This window comes from Wickerhamomyces anomalus (genome assembly GCF_001661255.1).
Source record: "Wickerhamomyces anomalus NRRL Y-366-8 unplaced genomic scaffold WICANscaffold_3, whole genome shotgun sequence".
NCBI classification, from domain to species: domain Eukaryota; kingdom Fungi; phylum Ascomycota; class Saccharomycetes; order Phaffomycetales; family Wickerhamomycetaceae; genus Hansenula; species Hansenula anomala.
In genome coordinates, this window is record NW_017567112.1 from 1,665,382 (window position 1) to 1,680,730 (window position 15,349).

Here is a 15,349-nt window from a genome sequence, read left to right on the forward strand (position 1 = left end):
AAAAGTAACTTTACCATTAAAAAAAAAAAGTTTTTTTTCGATTTTTCATGATATATAAGCCTTTTTGAGCCATAAATGGGTTATTACTTTGAATCCGAGCTTTTTAACTTGTCTGTGAGACGGTTTTGTTGGTACTGGAATGTTTTATTGATGTTGTGGGCATCCATCACCGGATCTAACCGGCGAAATATATCTGATCATGAAAGAATAAATACGTGTACATGAATGCATAATCTAGAGTTCCTAACAATCTCAATTGTAATTGTTACAACTTCTTCGTGAGTTTGAATGTTGAAAATGTCCAACACCTCATCGCTTGGGCATGAAAGCTGAATTTGAAGCTGCTCCGCATGTCGAAGTCAAAAAAACAATTAATGTGTCGCGAAGAGATTTTCAACAATTTGAACATATTGAGTGTACACAACAAGATGTTTTTTCTTTTCTTTTCATGATAAACCAATTACGCTTTAGCGACAAAGTTCAAATTCAGCCAGACTTACTGGCCCCTACATTGTTCACTAGTGCTAGATTTGAAAGTTTATTATGTGCTAGCCGTATGTAAGAATTCATCGACGCATAAAAGTGCTTTTTATGGTGTACGCTAGCCATGTTACTATTCGTTGGTACCACAGTACAAGGTTAAAGTAACTAGTTTTGTTGATGATACCTGAAGATATTCTAGTACTCACCACATTATATCATCAAGAGGTAACACAGCTATAAACGTACCAGCGATAAATGCTCGGTTAAGTAGAATGTATAAGGAGAGCTGGTTAATGATCCACACTCTGATAGAGATTCTTCGTATGATTATATACTGCAAGGATGTTAATAGAGGGGGAAAAATACTAACAAATAATGATCATCTGTTGTACTTAAGGACGTCTATGATCATATTTCTCTTAGATGTTCAGAATTGGACCTCGTATTGATATTGCAAAATGAGAACTAGAGGTATATTAGAAAAAGTGCGGCGGCGCTAGCTGAAGCTATCTACATCAACTGCCCTTGTACAAAACAAATATACAAATCATAGGTTCATGTAAACACTTTTGAAGCTGAAAGTGCCTAATTAAAGTGGTGTTCCCCCTCGAGGTAGCACTTGTTCTTTTAATTCGTTGCGTCAACTGACTTAGCCCATTTGAATTGCAGTCCCTCACTATTAATTGACCGAACTAATAGATTTTAGAACAATCAGATTAGTTGTAGAAGTACTTACAGGTAAAGGACCGATATACCAAAAATGTTTTAAGATGAGATGTTGATGTCACGATCTGTGATTAAGTTTAGTTTCACGAATCAAGGTTTATCCCCTTGCGGAAACTGCATTGAAATTAGGTTTCATATAATCATCGTCATATAAAGTGTACAACAAAGGATAAGCCAAAATGTCTATGATCTCATCAAATTCAATAGGCACTATACTTGACATAATCTGTGGGTAATCATAGCTCATAAAATCATAGCTCATAAATTTCACTATGAAACCTAGCTTTTAGTGAAGAAGCCCATTTCGAACAGTCATCATTCAAACTTTTAGTTCCACAGCTAATTACCCAATTATTAGCTTTATCAAATTGATTAACACAACCAGCATAAATGTTTAAATTTGGTCTACCAAATTTGATAGTTTTCAACGAAGTATTTGTAACTTCATTAATATCATCAAATGGGTCAATATCCTCCAATTCAAATTCATCATCTTGTAAAGATTCCAGTAATTGTTCATCTTCAGCACCATAATCATCATCAGTTTTTTGAGTCTCTGATGTAATATAAATATCAATTTTTCTAACATTGAAATGATCTAAAATCCACAAATCTGATTTGTTCTTCAATACCCAAATCATTGTGACATTTGTTGAATTATTTGAAATCAAATTTTGGTATAAACCTAAAGTGTATGAAATCCCAGAACCACCTGCTATCAATAAAACGTTTTCTGCAGTTTTGAAAAAATTTGAATGCAAAGAAGGGTATGGATTTGAAATTGCATAATTAATATTAGGACTTAATGTTAATGAAGTCTTTTTAACAACCAATTTAATGGAAGATTCATTTGGTAATGAAGAAATTGTAAATGGATGAGTAACTAATAAATAAGTAAGAATATTCTGTTTGGAATAATTTGAAAGTCTTATATGTGAAGCTGGTAAGAATGAGCCAAAATCATTAGGAAATTTAATCACTTGTAAGGAAGAACCTGGTGAAGTTTTAATTTTAAGCCTTGAGTTTTTAGATTTCCTTATTTTGGTGATAATCTGAGCAATAAATAATACAACAATGATGAAACTGTATAGAGTTACACCTGGTCTTGCATGGAATTGTAAAACAAAAGGTGATATCCAAGCAAGTATCAAATGAGTTGTGAAAAAAACCTTGTAAAACCTATGCCTTATTGGTTTCAATGAAATTGTCACAATTGTTAAAAATCCCAATATTTGAACAACACCAAGGAAATTTAACGATGTAAATATTTTGAAAAGTGTATGCTCTTTACTCCATTTTATAATAAATAACAAACCATGACTAAAAGACATCAACACAATCAATCTTGAAATCCATTTATGAAGGAATACTAATTCTAGATAATAAATATTTGGCAATGGGTTTGGTTTAAATGCCAAAAATATATCTAGCGGCAATAATATATAGGCAAATCTTCCCAATCTCTTGATGAAAACACTAAACTCTGCTGGTTTAAATTTATAAAAGCATAATCCCAGTATCACCACCACCCATAGAATGAACTTAATATAGTTTGGAGTAGAAACCAATCTTTTAAAAGTTGTTGAACGACCAGATTTTGACCATTTTGTTAAATAAACCTTGTGGAATAGATAGATCCCGAAAACATTACACAATGTTAAAAAGAAAAGGAAATGACCGATTTTCACATTAGCGAAATGTGAACTTCCATGCCTCTTCATCAACTCTATCAATTCTGACATCCCTTCACCTTCTTGCCTCAGTTAAAAATCAATTTGAACAGGCTGTTTGCAATTTTTATTGTTTTGATCTCTTGATTTTTTTTTGACCTGTGCGTGCAATTACCACTTTCTGACAGAGCATATAATTTTGAAGGTGGTTGGCTGAAATTTTTCATGAAGCTGGAGTACAAAATACAAACAACTTTCAAGCCTATATTGTTGATTAGAGATTGTTTCAATTATGTGGGAATGAGATTTAAAAGAATTTTACTAGCAGACTCAAGGATTATCCAACAGCACTGGCCATTCTAAAATCCGGTTCAGTTTTTGTGTCAAATTGATTCAAGTCATGCTACACATCGTCAACCTAAGTGGTCTATGAGTTAACTCTGTTGATCTGTATATTTACAGATATATTTGAAGAGAACAGGCCATTGTCTGAACTGTACTTAATATTTTAGCTGTAATATTAATGTTGCTGCAATATATCAAGTACAGTCGAATGAAGTGACCTATCTAGTAGCTCACAGTCAATCAGATAGACATTAATGGTTCAAAAGACGATATCTGCAAAATGAATATAAATTGTAATATGATTTCATGAAGAGCCTGGTGTGGTTATAATAGCTAATCAATGATTTGTTTCAACTGCTAGCAATGATCTTGTCCCATTCTAAATCGATTTCATTGAATGGTTCTAATTGAACATATACCGATAGCTAATAGAGTTTAGAAGTATCTGGGAATTAAACACACATCTCTACATTGACAAATTGAGTCGATCTTGACACAAACAACTTCGCTTGGCATTTATCAATACTTTAAACTCAATTCATAATAGGTTACACAGAAGTTATAACAGTCACGATATTTTACAGCAATTGTCCACGTTCTCAAAAATGTGTAGCACATCAGTACCAACTAGGTCAAGTTGGTACCTGATTTGAATCACAAGCAAGATCGCAAGTTGCAACTAGTATTGACGCTGGAAGGATGTGGTCATAAAATAGCTTCATTATCAGTGGAATTGAACTAATTCTATCTGAATATAGCTGAACAGCTGGACTGACGTTAAACGTTGAACTTCATGATGACGTCGATTGAATTAGATCTAATTTAATAACAGATCTTTTCACCATGGTAGCTGAATACTGTACAGCAAGTTGTGACTCTGGAATAATTATATTTAAATCTTGCACCGGATTTATTTAAAGTACTCTGGATCAGTACAGGTTATAATTGATCTCACCTTTTAAGCGTACTATGATCTGTTAATCATCAAAGCCTGATACTTCATTTTATGATGGTATACATATTTGAAATAGTATTAACTAACACTTTTGTACATTTCCGCGTAAGTCTTCAAAGAATTGGCATTACATGATTGCAACAATTAGGCGAGAGATCAATTACAACACAGATGTATTGTTCAACGTACCTTAAAAGTCTAGAAGTGGTCCTATACAAGTAGCATGAGCAATAAGCGTAGTTGTTTTGAAGGGCAAACCTTCTTGATGCTTGAGCCTTGCGCCTTGGTTATTTTATTAATGAAGTTCCCATAGTTAACGTTAAAAGATCATAGATACGGTAGTTAGTTACACGAGTTTCCTTTTAAAGCCGACCTTAAATAAATAAGTGAGATACATAATTCACGACTCTCTGGAAAGTTGTTCAAATAGCCTGAAGCTACCTCGACCTTGAAAATTTGACCCATTTTACCTCATGTAGCTTGAATTTCAAGCCATTGTTATCTACTAAATGGTTGTGTATAGTAGTATGGCAAGTATCAAGTTGAGCTGGTGTTCCATTAAAATCATTTCGTAATTAATTTCAGGTACTTACAACATGAAAGGATTTCAGCTTCAACGCAGCGGCTCAAGTTGTTGATGAAGAGCCAAAATTGCCTTCCCCTTAAAATTGACGTGGACATTTGGTCGTCACCCATCTTGCATGAAGAGTGTAGCTGGGATACACAGTATCTCCATAGTTAAGATGTCCTTTTGTCTCGGGTTGGGGCGATGCATGTCTGCATCTGTCCAACGGTAGGACAACGATTGTTCTCTACAGTAGGGACAAAATTCTCGATCGTGTACAAACTGGGATTCTTTCTTTGACTGGGTTGTGTCAAATACAAAAAAGAGATTTGGCACTAAATTTATTATTTCTATTCAATGATTTAATTGAGCATCGGTAATTAGTACACTAGAACAAACCCCATGGTTAACATGTCGACTGTATGATTCAAACTATACAAATGAAAATCGATTGCAGAATGAACACTGCCATAAATTTCGGGATTCTCAATATCACCAATCACCAACTGCAAATCCCATAAATTGGCCGCACTTTGTGCATCTTGTCGGGCTACATAGAGACAATAAAACTCGTGCATGATAGAAATTTCTGAAAAATTCCATCAGATTCGATAAACCATAACATCACCATCAATACTTAAACCGTTATACACTTTGATGAATTACCCGTTAGAGAACTTCAAGATTCATGTCTATATGATTACAAGACTTCCAGCTGGCTTCAATGCTAAAGAGGTATATTTGGCGACTAGATGATGTGGAAAACATGTGCACTAGTGAACTTTACAACCTGTGATCGTTAATTCTGAACAATATATATCCGATCTTGATTAATATATTATAGATCTAGTGTTATCGGTTATCGTTGATACTGAATTCATTGGAATGTCATGTACATCCTATTTATAAAACGTTAAAAAAGGTGTAGCAGCAGCTAGCTGTTAATGATTCAATTTAGCCGGTTATTTCATGTTGATCATAAAGTGCAGTATGTATAACAGGCGTCGGGGAGTTCACCATGGTAATATATCTCGACACACAAAATTTCCATCAATATAATTAATAATATAATTAGTTCATTAACGCTGAACCAGCCGCTAGGTGATTATCGACTGTATACTTTATATATACATTATATTTTAAAATATATGTATAGAGTATGGCTATTCTAGACGTTCAGAATGGATGTTCAGGTACAATATATTTGAGTAGGAGAATCAGATACATCAGCAAACATAATCAATTTAGTCAAATATCATATAAGCCATGAGTAGACATAATATACCCCCACAGATACTTATCTATTCATATATATAACAAGTCCCGCTCGTAGAACTCGCGGAACTTGATTAAATTTTAATTGAATATTGTTGTTCATGGATTGTTAGCACTCGAAATTGATTAATATTAGTATTTGATTCATGAATTAACTGAAGACTAATGTATATTCCATTCTTAAATTATTGTATGTATATTTAACGACGTTTGAATTATGAATATCATGATATTTAGATTAGATTCGAAAATTAAAAGAGAATTATATAATATGTATTAAGGTATTGCTACAATAATATCAATGAATGAATTATTTTAATGATGGTACGAGCATATAATATTAGATCAATGAAATATTGGATTAATAACATCATGAATGTAGTTAAGTTAGTATTATTGAACCTTCAATTATATCATATTCAAAAACATCCTTTAGTTTATTCTTTAAATTGATTCACACTTTTATATTCCTGACTATTTTAGATCCAACGCTTTCTGATTTCAATGTCTCTCATAGGTTTAGTTATTCTATCTAATTCTTAATCCGTCATCTGATTCATCCTCTGATCAGTCGATTGAATAATGAAATATTGTAAGATACTAACTTATCTTAATTGATCGATTCTAATACGCTTTATCTATAATCTCCTTCTTTGTTTCATATCAGTTGATTTATCCTCTGATAAATAACTCATAAAATTACCAAAGATTCTGACTTACCACCATCATATTAGTTGATTTTCTCTGATTAAACGTTTATCATACCATCTTGAAGTTACTCTGTGTCATTGATTAACCGTCTGATTCACTCCCAGATTTAATTCATTTAGTCTCTAATATCTCCATTAGCATAAACATTATTTTGAATACCAACATTAGCAGGATGATTAATGTCACCGTCATTATCATCACCTTTATCTTCACCTTCATCTTCATCCTCATTTTCACCTTCACTTTCAGATTCACTGATACTGTCATCTTCTTCAATATTATCATTGCATTCATACTCACCTTATGTAATTGGTTAAAAACAAATCAAAAAAGCTTGCAAAGGTATTGAATTGCCATCAAAGGTACTTTGTAGCATATCAATTGATTCATCATCTGACACATTCTTTAAGTTAGTTGAAAATCAATCATGAAGTTTCTTTAAAATATTTTAACTTACCATAACCGATTTATTCTCATTCATAGTTGACTCCATCAGATTCAGCTTATTAAATATTCTCACGAAATGGATCTTCTGATTCATCCCCCATTTGATTCATCCTCTGATTCATCCTAATTCACTTTCACCTTGACCTTCATCATAACAATTGAAACATCATCTGATTTCTCCTTTAGTTTATCAAAATATTTTTACTTACCATAACTGCTTTATTGACTCCATCAGATTCAGCTCATCAAATATTTTAACCAAATGGATCTCTCAATTCATTCCCAGATTTAATTCATCAATTGGTTTATTCATCTTAACATCAACTTCATTTTCATTTTATATTCATTTCATATACTTGACTTATCAAACCATAAAATTTCCAAACATTACGTTGTAAACTAATGTTTATCTTTTAATTCATCCTCTGAATCTTCCTTTCAGTTAGTTGATTCATCCTAATCAAATCATGAAGCATTCAAAGAATATTGACTTACCTCAGCTGTACTAATTGAGTTATTCTGATTCACCCCAGACTTCATTTATCATTAAACTCAAGTTATCATTTAATTCATTTTCTAATTCATTTTCTAATTCATTCCTTGATTTGATTTATCATTCTCTCCTTTTGATTTTTAATCATCATATATTGGTTAGAAAACAATTCATTAAATTTTTAAAAATTGACTTACCTTCATTTTACTAACATCAAGTTCATATTCACTTCATATACTTGATTTATTCTCTGATTCATTCTCTAACTCATCCTTTCAGTTAGTTAGATACCAAATCCCAAAATATTCAACAGATTTTGACTTACCTCTGCTATATTAACGGATTTATTCTGATTCATATCAACTCTGATTCATCCCCAGATTTAATTTCTGATTCATCTTCTGATTCAATTTATTTATTCACTCCTTTTGATTTTCAGTCATAATATATTGGTTAGTAAACAATTCATAGAATTTCAAAAAGAAGATGCCAACTTACTTTTATTATATTAACTGGTTTTATTCTGATTCACTTCAATCTTCATATATTAGGTTAGAAAACAGATCATGAATTTTTTGAAACACACATTGCAAACTTACCATTAATGAATTTGTATGCTAATTCTGACACATGATATCAATTTAAAAAGTTAGATAGGGATTCACAATATTTCAAAAAGTACTGACTTACCAATATTGTATCAATAAGTTTCATGAACTTTCAATTATTGAATTGAATGCATCTGTCATAACAAAACAATTCATCACAGAAAACAATTTGACGATTCCTATTGCTTTCTTCCAATTATATAATCTTCATTTCATGATTGCTGGATTGCTTTAAACTTTAAACATTAATGTTGATTTCCTTATTGATACCTTTTATCGTTTCAGTAAAGGTATAAAGTTTAATCAATTGGTAAATGTCAAAGATGGTCATGTGACCAGTTTGTTAGTGGCACGTGATCACCATGCTTTTTCCGTGCCTCTACTGATAATTTTGTATGGCGCACGTGACCAATTATTGCTTAAAAGCGTAAAATATCTTTTTTCATTATTCTTTATAAATATAGTCTGTACCAGTGTACTATCTTCTTTTAGGAGGATATTAGATATCGAGATTGATCATTTTATGACGTTTGGCATGAGACGAGAACAGATATTACAGTTCTACGTACTTGTTCAAAATTTATGTAACGGATTAGATATAGTTGGTGGCGCTGCTTATAATAAACTTTTCAAAATACACTGAAAGCCATGCGTTGACTCTACTCCATTGCTGCAATGATTTCAATATTGTTACCCTTCATCAATCAATATGAGTTTTGCTAGCCCGAATCATTGCCAAGGTCAAAGTAATATCCACATCCTTATCTCGACTAGTACATCATTCGTGAGCTCTCTTTGTCAATGTGATCACCTAGTACTATAATTCTAGAGGTTGTCAATAGATGTTGTTTTGAGCACTAGTTTTCAACCAACTCGAGGCACTGAGCTGTATATAGCTCCAACGTACCGGCTTAAATAAACTTGTGTACATGATGATCCAATCATACTCAATCTTATAACTTCAGTGGATGTGTCATATTCTTGATTCAAATTCTGCTTTCGATTTGTCGAAAATCAAGAAAGCTTTACGTCACCACTAAAATAGACTCCACATTAATAAAGAGCATCACCGATAACCTGCGAATAAATCACAAAGAGCCGCCTTTTTTTAAAGAACTTTAAACCTATAGCTTTGACCATGAAGGTCATTAAGCTTAAACATTACTGACTCTTGAGAGATTTGAGATGTGTTTCTAAAAGATGGCTACCTATATCTACAATATTGTTTTGAATGTGGTCTGTGCATCGTATTTTGCACAAGAGAATCATGCATCTCTGGGATATAACCAGGTATTTAATCACCGGCCACCGGGCTAGAAAAAGCTGTTCTATAAAAAGTCCTACAGGCTACAGCCTACAGGATACGGACATGAAGGAAACTTCCAACTTGTACACAAGAACTGCTCAAATTTTCTAAATTTATCCACAGTGTAGAATAGAGGTGAGCACAAACAGGACTACATTATAGGCTGTACATAATTGTAGTGTAATACAAAATTCAAACAATAAATCAACAAATCAACATTTGATTGGAAAGTTTCAAGAATTGAGACAAATCTGCAACCTCATCGTGACTCGTACCTCTTTGGTGTAAAAGTTTGACCCATCGGGGTCAAAAAAAGTCAGCTTTTGAAAAAAAAAAGAAAAGATTAGTCCCTTTTGGTATCTCATTTGACAGGCACTTGGGCCATAGCTACAAATCGTAGGCTGGACCTGCTCACACTTTTAGACAGGATATCAAGTTTCTCCCTTTCCAAGGGAAAATCTTCCTGCCTAACCATGGGCAGAAAAGGATCAAGCTTCAACTGGGCTGCAAAGTGATGAATCTGGATCTAGTGATGGTCTTTTTTCCTTCAATAATGGTTCGATTTAATTCAAAGACTACAATGTAGTCTAAGAAGTGTACATTCATATACGATTCGCCAACCTATTTGATCAAGCAGAATGTATTGTTTTCCATACTCTCAGTTTTGATTTGATTGTTTGGAAGTTTGAGCGGGCGTTTTTGAACACTACTTAATAATCACGAAAAAGTTCCACAGAATTCTCTACTTGAATTACATCTATTACCACACAGAATTCAGATGCAATACACTCATACAACAATCAGGATGTTAGATGTTACAGATTGATTTCTTGAATTCGACCGCCTAACGTTTTTAAAAGTTCAGTGTTCAAAATTAGCATCAATTGATGTTTTGCACTTTAAAATTATCGGACTTTCTTGGTGGTTTTAGACCTTTGTGTATACATCATCAAGTTTGACCCATGTATCGAAAGAACTTATGTACTACCCAACGGTTAACAGGTATGCAGTTTTGTAATCCTGAACTATGCTACTTCAAATTCCATATTAAATGATGAAGAGCTGAAGCATCAAGCCACGGGATCCCGTTAACCAATTTAATAGGCAGGTTGAAACCAATCTTCGCTCTTTCCTTAACAGATGGGAAACAATTTGTTGGACGTCTATAGGAATATCAGGGTTTACAAGTTTACTTCGCGTACGTGTAGAAAAGTGTTTCAACGTTGTAAAATAAATGTGCTTCAAAAATTTATATATCAAATCAGTTTCAAGTACATGTCTTTGACCCATCATGAAAAATCTGATCCTTGGTTTCACCTTAGAGCTGGTTGAATGAAACCTGAGTTTTCAATTAATCCGTGGTGACGTTAAAGAAGATTGATTCATCTTGTATTAACTTGTGAAATTCAATTCACCGCCATAGGTTTTCTCGACTAGGTAGTGATGGTGATGGTGATGAATATTTTAAGATGGTGTCTGGGGAGACAAATCTTGTTTCCCATGGATATGCACGTCTTGTGAACTCATCGGGACAGCATGCAGCCTTTATAGTATATGTCCAACAATTTTGTCTGGGATTACGTGGCACTGCAGGGCTTTGGGCCTTGTCTCGACCCAGCTCATTTCTCGTGCGTCTTTTCGATTATGTCACTTGATGCAGCCTATTCTAATGCAAGACCTATTGTGTGCGCCTACGAGATTCTCTAAACTTTTTGTAATGCTGAAAAACCTTTTTTTACCCCTACCAATTTGAAGCTTTCCCTCATCTCATTTTCATATAAAAGAGTTATGAACTGCATCGAAAACCTCATCTCTTGAATTGGTGTTGTTATAATTTTCATATAATCAAAAGCATTGACATCAATACCAAAGGAAAACTAATTGTACAAAGACGTCAAAAGCTTTACAATCAACCATCAAACTCAATCTACTGCTTTTAATTGGCTATATTAGTTATAACATATCAAAACATATTTATAAATCGTTTTAGTTATTTAACACTCATCACCAATTGAACAATGTCCCAAACATCATCATACACAAGTGACAATGCTAGATATGAAGCTTACCAATTCTCAGACCCTTTTGCTACTGCCTCTTTTGTGTGTTGTAACAAGAAGTTGAACAAGGTGTGTCGTCCAAACTGTGACCATTATCCGAAAGTTACCTCAAAGGAAGATGTGTCATTTTTATTTGATGCCAACCAAGCTGCTTCAATTGGATTCGAACCTTGTGAACACTGTGATCCTTGCAATCCAAACTCTCAATTAGATTTGCCATTGATCAAGATCACTATAGAGTCTATCAACTATTCCATTGGTTTCACAAATGATGCTAACGAATTAAAGAGACGTGCCTTCAGTGTTCCATCAATAAATACAAACAATGGTCACTATGACCGTCAATTGACTAGAAATGAATCTGAACACATCAAGTTGGTTGAATTGGCTTGTCGTCATATTGCTGCTGCAGCTGCTCTTTCGATTTCAAAACAAAGTGAAGAATCTGCTCAAGGTGGTAAGAAGAAGAGAAGAGGTGGTGTTTTAGGTTTCAAAGAATTGGCTTCAAAGTCAAAATTATCACCATGGCATTTCCATCGTGTGTTCAAATCTGTTACTGGTTTGACACCAAAGAGCTATGGTGACCAATGTTGGAAGTTTATTAAAGATCATGATCGCCCACCAACAAAGAGACAACGTTCTCATTTCAAATCATTATCTGAAGTTTCCAACAATTTCCAAGCTCCTAAAAAGAGTGCTAAAGTTGAAGAAGATGTTGGACCAACTGCACCAGCTGTTCAACAACACAACATCAATTCAATCCCAGAAATCACTGTACCAACTCAACCACAACAACCAATTTCACAAGCTATTCAAGGTTTCAATTTGGATAACAACAATTTATTTGACTTGAATAAGAATAGTTTAGATATCAATATGGCACCATTAAGACATCACAGCTTAGATTTAGGTACATTGAGTTTAGATTTAGGTGATTTTAACAAGCTTGAGAATTCATTATCTCCAAGCTCAAACTTCATTCCAATTTCAAATACCACCACCAACAACTTACCACTACAACCACAATCAATTCAACCTTCACAAGTACCACAACCTTCACAAATTCAACAACAAGCCTCACTTCAAAGACCTTCTTCATCAACTACAGATTTATCATCCTTATCAATTAATCCAATTGACGATACCCAATGGCCAACTTTGGAAGGTTCAACTCCAGCAATGGATCAAGAGATTTCAAAATTGTTGACTCCACCTTCAAGTGTTGGTGAGATTGAATTCAATCAAAAAGTTGGTGCTCCACCTTCTCAAGAAACTTTTGATTTTTATGAAGGTATTAATAAATCACCATTAGAAACTGAAGAATTTTTATCATTAAATAATGCCACTACTGATTATACGTTATTAAATGATCAATATGGTAATAATGAGATTGGTGCTGGTTTATTTTTGGGTAATGATGGTAATGAAATTTTCAATGAAATTACTACATTCAAGAACCAAGGTAATGATTTGATGATTTAAACGAATATTTTATGATTAATTAATGAGAGTTGTGTTGTGTTTGGAATTTTATTGAGAATGAGGGGTTAGTATTGATGATTATTTATTGAGGTTTATATTACAGAAGTTGTGTGTTCTGTAATTTGTTTTGAGGTCGCTGTTTATTAAGATGTTGTTTATTGTTGTCTGGAATTTCAAAAGCTTGATGAGATATTAATTGATGATGTTTGTTTTTTTTAAATTGATGGTGATAGTGGAAGTTGCAGTTATGAGAAGTGTGTGTTTGGTTTATTTTTTTTATGTTTGATACTAGAGACTGAATGGTTTTTTTGTTTTGGTTTTAATAATTGGTTTTATATTAAAGGGCATGGATTAACACTTATTGTCTATTACTTAAGGGATTTTAATATTGTTGATAAATTAGCTTGACTCTACAAGGGGTCTTGATTATAAGAGACGTCAGTGATTGGTATTATCTTTTTATGAAATGGCATCAAGGTGGTGCTAGTGTCCAATCATACTGATCAATTACCATATCAACATTGTGTGGGTCCGAATGATAGATTAGAAAGATTTTTTTTTGTTTTTTTTCATGATTATGATTAATTAATGAAGTTATTTATGATTGTACATAATTAATTATGTCAAAGTCGTTTTAAAATGAAGTCATATTAACGTAGCTAATAATTACAATATCTATGCTCGGAGTTCCGAGGACTTTTTGATTTGTTCAAATTAAAAGTGTTCGCGAATAAATTACATAATATTGGTGGTGTACTCGACAGTCTTTTCTGCTGGTGGCAGTGAAAATTTCACCAGCTCATGAGTTGATCAGAACAACGTCCAATTTCACGATATTATTGTGATAACAGTACATGGATAGCCTTTATCAGCTTATAATAGAATTCATGATCTTCAATCAAATCAAAGACAGTTGCTCACTATATACACACTCAACTAAATGTAGAGCTGCCCCATCCATTAAATATATCTCAATTGCTTCAACCACCTCTAGAGCTGAGTAATTTATTAGATCATTTACAGTCAAGATATTTGAATCTGTTCCATAGGTTTCCATCTAAAGCTTGTGCCTGAAACTCTAATTGATGGATATAGCTTACTGTGGTTCCAACAGTGACAATCCAGGAGTTTATTACATCGTCAAAGACCAATTCATCACATCGATTACAAAATCTAGATTCTACATTATGTGTAGTGCATGATGAAATCATAGTGGTTTGTTACTAGTTACACGGTCCTTATTGACAGACGGTAAACTGAAGAGCTGTCAAGACAATAGGTGGTATATGCTTAGTGAGCCCAATAGTAGTTCTATAGGAGCCGTATACTCCTATAATTTCAAATCTTTCAAGCTGGTATTCCCGTTTCAATCAGAGATCTGATAAATTCCAATTTCGAATTGTTCGCTGTACTCGAAATTTGCATACAAAAATCCGTTTATGCCCGTTTTATTAATTGGCAGACCAAATTACTTGATCAAGTCAATTATATCACTTTCATTACAGCAATAACCACTCAATTGATTGTGATACGAATGCTCCAGGCAATTAGGTAAAGATACTCCATGAGCTGAGGATTTTGTAAAATCCTTCTTGTAATAGTACGTATCAATATATCTGTCAAAGCTAATTCAACGTCTAATTGGGTATATTACTATACGGACAATAGCGCCAATGGCCATCTGGTGCCTATCAACAATATCATCCTTGAAACAATAAACCAACTCATGAACGTCGTTGACAATGATTATTAGATAGTTATAATATTGTTCTCAACATGAATCTCTGAACAATTAACGTCGAGTTACAGGGCTGCCACAATATTGAACTTCTTGTAGAGTTTAACGAAGGCGTACAAGAACTTGGCGCTTGATTGTATAATCTAAGCATGGTGAGTTTTCTTTTCGCCATACTGATTGCCTAGACAGAGTACATAGGATTTGAAATTATTCAGCGCCATGAATTAATTACGTTCGACTAAGTTATATTGCGAGCTTCACGGGGAGATCATGGATAATTGATCCTTCGATGAGGTATAGTCGACCAATATCATTGAAATTAATTGCAGGAGCCTTAGAAGATCCATTACATTTTGAGGTGCATCCGTTAATGGTTAAAGAGGCTTTGAAACTTCGGAAACTTTATTATAAGCTAGGTCTGGGATACTAGGACGTCGAATGCCGGTTCAATCAACATAAGGCCGAGCATGATATATTAATTGACA

At 33.5% G+C, this 15,349-nt stretch overlaps 3 protein-coding genes across 3 annotated transcripts; 1 reads left to right on the forward strand and 2 right to left on the reverse strand.

Annotated features, from left to right (window-relative positions):
* Positions 1–1,460: 1,460 nt before the first annotated feature.
* Positions 1,461–2,951, reverse strand: WICANDRAFT_30501 (ferric reductase family protein; the record flags this gene model as incomplete). The annotated part of the gene is made up of 1 exon (XM_019181738.1): positions 1,461–2,951. The coding sequence occupies one exon, from the start codon at positions 2,949–2,951 to the stop codon at positions 1,461–1,463; it is 1,491 nt and encodes a 496-aa protein (XP_019039483.1).
* A 3,894-nt stretch (positions 2,952–6,845) lies between these two features.
* Positions 6,846–7,211, reverse strand: WICANDRAFT_62842 (uncharacterized protein; the record flags this gene model as incomplete). Its single annotated transcript, XM_019183449.1, has 3 exons — positions 6,846–7,030; positions 7,097–7,133; positions 7,188–7,211. The coding sequence occupies 3 exons, from the start codon at positions 7,209–7,211 to the stop codon at positions 6,846–6,848; spliced, it is 246 nt and encodes an 81-aa protein (XP_019039484.1).
* A 4,391-nt stretch (positions 7,212–11,602) lies between these two features.
* Positions 11,603–12,256, forward strand: WICANDRAFT_30988 (uncharacterized protein; the record flags this gene model as incomplete). The annotated part of the gene is made up of 1 exon (XM_019181785.1): positions 11,603–12,256. A coding segment is annotated over one exon (654 nt), but the record flags the coding sequence as incomplete, so codon positions are not given.
* Positions 12,257–15,349: the final 3,093 nt, after the last annotated feature.